This window comes from Salvelinus fontinalis, chromosome 24 (genome assembly GCF_029448725.1).
Source record: "Salvelinus fontinalis isolate EN_2023a chromosome 24, ASM2944872v1, whole genome shotgun sequence".
NCBI classification, from domain to species: domain Eukaryota; kingdom Metazoa; phylum Chordata; class Actinopteri; order Salmoniformes; family Salmonidae; genus Salvelinus; species Salvelinus fontinalis.
In genome coordinates, this window is record NC_074688.1 from 37,290,245 (window position 1) to 37,298,303 (window position 8,059).

General features: G+C 41.5%; 1 protein-coding gene across 1 annotated transcript in view; it reads right to left on the bottom strand.

Annotated features, from left to right (window-relative positions):
• The window catches only part of LOC129822383 (SR-related and CTD-associated factor 4-like), a 42,419-nt gene extending 35,212 nt beyond the window's left edge, over positions 1-7,207 (bottom strand). The window contains exons 1-6 of the mRNA XM_055880629.1: positions 7,020-7,207; positions 5,943-6,026; positions 5,778-5,822; positions 5,428-5,589; positions 4,306-4,623; positions 3,853-4,026 (exon numbers count right to left, since the gene is read on the bottom strand). Coding sequence (XP_055736604.1) covers positions 3,853-4,026; positions 4,306-4,623; positions 5,428-5,589; positions 5,778-5,822; positions 5,943-6,026; positions 7,020-7,049 — 813 coding nt within the window. The 5' untranslated portion in view covers positions 7,050-7,207. The remainder of the gene's footprint in view (positions 1-3,852; positions 4,027-4,305; positions 4,624-5,427; positions 5,590-5,777; positions 5,823-5,942; positions 6,027-7,019) is intronic.
• Positions 7,208-8,059: the final 852 nt, after the last annotated feature.

Genomic DNA, 8,059 nt, shown 5'->3' on the forward strand with positions numbered 1-8,059 from the left:
AATAAAGAGATGCATAATTTAGCTACACAACAATAAGAGATGCATAATTTAGCTACATAACAATAAGAGATGCATAATTTAGCTACACATCCATAACAGAGTACAATGATTTCCTTCGACATCCGTAATAATCACACTAGACGTAATATCTGTGACTGACCATCCCTCTCAAGGAGGGTTTAAGAAAACCTCTCCCCCACGCGACCTATTTGTTGTGTGTATGTACTGACATGTATGTGTAACTGATAGATTCACACACACACACTACATGTTAATGTTATTAAATGTCTGCAAATTGTAATGTCTGGTCAGCCATGGTGTTGTGGGCTATATGGATGCTGGGGGGGGGGGGGTTGGAGCCTCTGGAGGCCTCTTCTCCTGATTACACTAGTGACCATATCCTCCACGCATCCCGCACAGGTGTTGCTAACATGTACGACAAATTTCAAATTACAAAGGGAGGGGGGGGGGGTTTCGTCTTTTGAGCTTCTAGTCATGAAATATATGCAACCTACTCAATCACGTTTTATAGCTACTGTTTTACAGGCCTCCTGGGCCGTATACAGCGTTCCTCACTGAGTTCCCTGAATGCCTATCGGATCTTGTAGTCACGGCAGATAATATTCAAGTTTTTGGTGACATCAATGTTCACATGGAAAAGTCCACAGACCCACTCCAAAAAGACTTTTGGAGCCATCATCGACTCAGTGGGTTTTGTCCAACATGTCTCTGGACCTACTCACTGCCACAGTCATACACTGGATCTAGTTTTGTCCCGTGGAATAAATATTGTGGATCTTAATGTTCTTCTTCATAATCATGGACTAATAGGACCAACATTTTATTACGTTTGCAATCGCAACATATAAATCTGCTCAGACCCCCAACCAAGGATCATCAAAAGCCGTTGTATAAATTCTCGGACAACCCAAAAATTCCTAGATGCCCTTCCGTTCTCCCTCCACCTACCCAAGGTCGTCGGAGTACAAAAATCGGTTAACCACCTAACTGAGGATCTAAATTTAACCTTGCGTAAAACCCAAGACGCAGTCGCACCATTAAAAACAAAAAAAAACATTTGTCATCAGAAACTAGCGCCCTGATATACAGAAAATACCCGAGCTCTGAAGCAAGCTTCCAGAAAATTGGAACGGAAATGGAGCTCCACCAAACTGGAAGTCTTCCGACAAGCTTGGAAAGACAATACAGTATCGAAGAGCCCTCACTGCTGCTCGATCATCCTATTTTTCCAAACCTAATTGAGGAGAATAAGAACACTACAACATTTGTTGATACTGTCACAAAGCTAACCAAAAAGCAGCATTCCCCAAGAGAGGATGGCTTTCACTTCAGCAGTGATGAATTCAGCTACTTTTAAATCCTGTATCTCGACACATTCATGGCCTCTAAACCGTCAAGCTGCATACTGGACCATATTCCAACTACTGAAACAGCTACTTCCTGTACTTGGTCCTACTATGTTGAACATAAAAAACATCTCCCTATCCTCCAGATGTGTACAAAACTCACTAAAGAAGTGGCAGTAATAAAGCCTCTCTTGAAAAAGCCAAACCTTGACCCAGAAAATGTATAAAAAACGATTTAAAAAAATTTAAAAAAATAAATATCGGCCTATATTGAATATCCCATTCCTCTCCGTTTTGGGGGAAAAAGGTGTTGTACACCAACTCACTGTCTTCCCTGAAGACAAATAAAGTATATGAAAAGCTCCGGTCTGGTTTTAGACCCCATCATAGCACCGAGACTGCACTAGTTAAAGTGGTAAATAACCTTTCAATGGCGTCAGACCAAGCCTCTGCATCTGTCCTCCTAGACCTTAGTGCTGCCTTTGACACCATCGATCACCACATTCTTTTGGAGAGATTGGAAATCCTAACTGGTCTACACGGAGAAGTTCTTGTCTGGCTTATATCTTATCTGTCGGAAAGGTATCAGTTCGTCTCTGTAGATGATTTGTCCTCTGACAAATCAATGTTAAGTTTTGGTGTTCCTCAAGGTTCCGTTTTAGGAACACTATTGTTTTCGCTATATATATATTCAACCTTTTGGTGATGTCATTCGGGAAACACAATGTCAACTTCCACTGCTATGCGGACGACACACAGCTGTACATTTCAATGAAACACGGTGAAGCCCCAAAATTAACCCCCCCCCCCCCCACTGGAAGCCTGTGTTTCAGACATAAGGAAGTGAAGGGATGCAAATATTAACTTTTTTTTTTTTTTTTATCAGACCAAACAGTTAGTTCTAGGTAACAAGAAACAAAGAGATCTGCTGTATGATATGACAATTAATCTTGATGGTTGTAGAGTCGTCTCAAATAAAACTGAAGGACCTCAGCGTTAATCTGGACCGTGATCTCTCTTTTGACGTGTAGTGTAAAGTGTAAAGTGAATATTGTAAAGTGGTTGTTCCACTGGATATCATAAGGTGAATGCACCAATTTGTAAGTCGCTCTGGATAAGAGCGTCTGCTAAATGACTTAAATGTGACGAACACAGCTAGGACATCATTTTTCCATCTTCATAACAATTTAAAAAATCTGAAACTTTTTGTCCAAAAATTATGCAGAAAAGCGAATCCATGCTTTTGTCACTTCTAGATTAGACTACTGCAATGCTCTACTCTCCAGCTAAAGCGCTAAATAAACTTCAGTCAGTGCTAAACATGGCTGCTAGAATCTTGACTAGAACCTAAAAATGTGATCCTATTACTCCAGTGCTAGCCTCTACACTGGCTTCCTGTTAAGGCTAGGGCTGATCAAGGTTTTACTGCTAACCTATAAAGCATTACGTGGGCTTTGCTTGCTCCTACCTATCTCTCTGATGTGGTTCTGTCGTACATACCTACACGTACAAGACACAGGCTTCCCTAATGTCCCTAGAATTTCTAGGCAAACAGCTGGAGGCAGGGCTTTCTCCTATAGAGCTATATTTTTATGGAATGGTCTGCCTATCCATGTGAGAGACGCAGACTCAGTCTCGACCTTTTAAGTCTTTACTGAAGACTCATCTCTTCAGTAGGTCCTATGATTGAGTGTAGTCTGGCCCAGGGGTGCGAAGGTGAGCGGCGAGGCACTGGAGTTTAGAACCGCCGTAGCTCTCAACGCCTGGCCGGCTCCACTTCCTCCACTGGGATTCTCTGCCTTTGATCCTATTACAGGAGCTGAGTCTCCGGCTTACTAGTGCTCTGCCATGCCGTCCCTGCATCACTTGAATGGGTGGAATCACTGACATGATCTCCGGTCTGGTCTTGTGCGGTGGAGGAGATCTTTGTGGGCTATACTCAGCCTTGTCTCAGGGTAGTAAGTTGGTGGTCTGTTGATACTGGTACTGACATGTGGCACCCTCAACAACCACTGTGCTTATTATTTGACCCTGCTGGTCATCTATGAACGTTTGAACATCCTGAAGAATGATTGGGCCTTAATGGCAATGTACTGTTATAATCTCCACCCGGCACAGACAGAGGGCTGGCCACCTTTCTCAGACTGGTTCCTCTCTAGGTTTCTTCCTAGGTTCCTGCCTATCTAGGGAGTTTTTCCTAGCCACCATGTTTCTACATCTTCCTTGCTTGCTGTTTGGGATTTTAGGCTGGGTTTCTGTATAGCACTTTGTGACATCTGCTAATGTAAAAAGGGCTTGAAATAAATGTGATATGTGACAAAAAAACAACAACAAAAAATGTGTTATGTGTTGGATCCCAGTAAGACTAGCTGTCACTAATTACGATCCTAATAAATCAGAAATCAAAAGCTGTCCTGTTAGATTAGGCCTCTTAAATTGTCTGTTGGTCAAAAAGAAATATGCCTAAAGTACAAAAATGCCTTACCTTAGCTAGTGAGTTCTTCTGCTCCGTAGGATGTGTCTGGTGTGTGTTCAACAGTGGATGGTGTGTATTATGCTGGCCTTGGACCATCTGTGGGTGGTTCTGTTCAGCCATGGTGTTGGGAACCATAGGTGGAGTCTGTTGCCCTGGCTGGAACCTCTGGAGGATCTTCTGAAGCTGGACAGACAGAAAGGAATACAGCAGAATTACACTTAATCCACCCAATCAGTTACTACCTTGGTGACAAGCAAGATACTATGCATTTATCCTTCATTGGGCTGGTATAGAACTTTATTTTCAGAAGAATTTACTAGTTTACAGTAAACAGCCAAATGCAATGTTATGGGGCAATTTAACTTCACAGAAGTAGGAAACAGAATACAGGATCTCTATGGGTGCACTCATCATGGCTGACCTGGTATTGTGATGCATACGTTCATTCTATATAGCTCTCACCTCGTGTCCCTGTCCAGACTGGAAAAGCTGTGCCACGGCAGCCAGGGCCTCAGGGTTCTGGAGCTGTGGGGGGAGCTGGGGCAGGGCTGCTGCTATGGAGGCACTGGAGACTTGGGGCAGGGCTGCTGCTATGGAAGAACTGGAGACTGGGGACTGGACTGATGCTATAGAGGCACTGGGCACCTGGGGCTGGGGGTCCTCCTCGGGGGAGGGAGCGGGGACTAAGGAGCCAGCAGCCATGTCCAACAGGGGCTGGACGATGTCCATCTCAAATACAGCGTTCTTCTGCCACAGGTTGAGAACACGGATGATTTTACTCTGCAGGGAGAGAGGGAAAGGGAGACAGAAAGGGGAGGAATAAGAATCCGTAAGGAGAGAGGTTTACAGTTATGTTCTGTTTTAGTTGGGCCTTAAGAATATCAGAAAGAGTAAGGTTTCAACTCTTAATTTTTGTATCAGCTCAATACAGCCACACCCGACCCAACTACTGATTAAGTCAATACAAATCATCCACTATTTAACCGTTGATTAATTAATTACAATCATCCACTACTTAACCACTGATTAAATGTAATACAATCATCCACTACTTAACCACTGATTAAATGTAATACAATCATCCACTACTTAACCACTGATTAAATTTAATACAATCATCCACTACTTAACCCCTGATTAAATTTAATACAATCATCCACTACTTAACCACTGATTAATTTTAATACAATCATCCACTACTTAACCGCTGATTAATTTTAATACAATCATCCACTACTTAACCGCTGATTAATTTTATACAAATATCAATGATTTGACCGTTGATTAAATTTATACAAACATCAATGATTTAACCGCTGATTAATTTTATACAAACATCAATGATTTAACCGCTGATTAATTTTATACAAACATCAATGATTTAACCGCTGATTAATTTTATACAAACATCAATGATTTGACCGTTGATTAAATTTATACAAACATCAACGATTTAACCGCTGATTAATTTTATACAAACATCAATGATTTGACCGTTGATTAATTTTATACAAACATCAACGATTTAACCGCTGATTAGTGTGTTATCGCTGCATCCCTGAAACAGCTACTGTAATAACCCACCTTGTCATCGTGTGGACAGAGGTAGAGGTTCTGGAAGGTCTGAGTGAAGTTCTTTTGGAACCTGGGTCCATAGACGTCCTTGTCTACTCCAAACTGGTGTCGGGACTGTCGGACAATGGAATCCACCACGTATAGGCCAGGAACTTTCAGTTCTGGCTTACACTGGAGTAACAAGTAACAGATGTTATCATCACTGGTCTTTCCACATTATCACTGGTCTACAAAATTACATTAAGGGTAAAAAAAAAAAGTTTGTTTTTGTTATATGCTTTTGAAAGCTACTGGCATTGTCCGAAAGCAAAGTGACCCCCTATTGATAATAGTTCCTTGGTTGTGTTTCCATGACTTACCTTCTTGATGAACTTCTCTACAATCTGGACTACATGCTTGTATAGCTGAGAGGGGGACAAGAAGTGGAAACAGGATCAAATGTCACATTTTGTCATTAAAATAAATTACATATTTCATTTCCCAATGAGAAACACACACGTTTCTCTAATGTTGGCCGAACTTACCTTGATAGCCTTTATTGCTGATTTAGTGACTGACATCATCTTTGCTCGTGATATCGGAGGCTTCATGTCAATCATGGAGAATAACTGGACAAGGAGGAAAACGAAGAGTACTTTTAGCTAGCACCTAAACGAGGTCATCTAATCCAGACTCCACATAAATCCCAAATGCACATTTGTTTTTATAAGCAGTTAGACCAGAACTGAGGGATTGAGGTAGACAGGTCGTGTTCACGGGGGGAAACACTGATGCCTCTACACTGAACACATGGTGTAAATACAGAATAACATACACAACGTGAAGAAAGATAAAACTGCATATTTCGGATTAGGCTAAAAAAAATAAACGGCTAACGTTAGTCACCTGCAAGAGGAAGACAGCTATCTAACAAGAATAACGCTTGCTAACGTTACCCCATAACACTTTAGTTATATTCACGTAACGTTGTATTTTTCAGGAAGACATAACCAACTTTTTGCATAGAAACAACTGGGCAACTAACATTATCAAACTTTTAGTGACATAACCATGTGCTTCTGCATTTCCTACAACAAAACCAACTCAGGTTAGTTAGTTAGCTAAATTAGCCACCATTGGCGTATTTGTCAATAACAAGCCGACCCTATCAGCACAACAAAACAGAAAACTCGCCGTGGAATAGCGTTCACACTATCAGCAGTTTATGGCATGAGTTATACATTAATCGCAGACCAGTTGAGCAAGAAAACTCTTGAGGTTGATGCTCCATCTTCTTAGGTCAACAAGAAGGGCAAAGTTCGCCATCATCTTGCATGATAGCTTTCAGATTGTTATCGTTAGCTGCGTAACGTTAATCATTTTTGAGTTGTAGATTGGAAGGTCGAAAAGTGGGTAGCTTAGCTAGCTAACGTTTGATTTGCTATTACATTTAATAAACACATTGTCCTTCTGGTGGGCTACATTATTTAAGTAACATGACACACAGTTGGCTAAATTATGACATATTTGGACAATCCATCGACAGTTCAACTAGCTAACATTAGCTAGATTAGCTAGCAGAATAGCTGCGTAGCTAGCTAACCGACAGCTTCATGTTTTACCTCCAAGTTGAAAGCGTTGACGGAATCCATAATTATATGTTGATATGCCGACAAAATTACCGTTTTAAATTAATAATACGCGTTCATTTAGCTGACTATGTTTATGTAGTCGCAAACATTCGCTTGCGTTGCTAACCCATCTATCCGCTTTGCGATAATAGGTGTGGCCAAAACGTTTCCGAGGGAAACACGTCTCGGGAACACAGAACCAAATTCTCACGAGACAGACTAGAAGAGGCCAGGACAGGATTGCTGCAACAACACGCCACAGGGGTGAGCAGTGGGGTCAGGTTGCTATTCAAGTGGTTCTCACAAGTTGAGGATGGTGATATGATGATAAATCAATGATGCTAATCATAAAGATCGATGTGGATTTCAAGGGTAGCTGACAACACAAGAAAGCTGTAAAAAGAAAATAAGAATATTAAGTGATACTTCACAAACCCAAGATAAACCACCCCATAGAAATCAAATCACATGAGCCGAATACAACAGGTGTGGTAGACCTTACAGTGAAAAGCTTACTTACAAGCCATTAACCAACAATGCAGTTTTAAGAAAAATGAGTGTTAAGTAAAAGATAGATGAGTAAAAAATAAAATAACCAAATAATTTAACAGCAGCAGTAAAATAACAATAGCGAGGCTATATACAGGGGGTACTGGTACAGAGTCAATGTGCGGGGGCACCAGTTAGTCGAGGTAATTGAGGTAATATGTACATGTAGGTAGAGTTAACGTGACTTTGCATAGATAATAAACAGAGAGTAGCACCAGCGTAAAAATTTGCATCCTGTAGCACAAACTCCAAAAAAGTTCTGAGACCCTGTAAAGTCCATGGAGAATAAGAGCACCTCCTGCCAGCTGCCCACTGCACTGAGGCTAGGAAACACTGTCACCACCGATAAATCCACGATAATCGAGAATTTCAAAAAGCATTTTTCTACGGCTGGCCATGCTTTCCACCTGGCTACCCCTACCCCGGTCAACAGCTCTGCACCCCCCACAGCAACTTGCCCAAGCCTCCCCCATTTCTCCTTC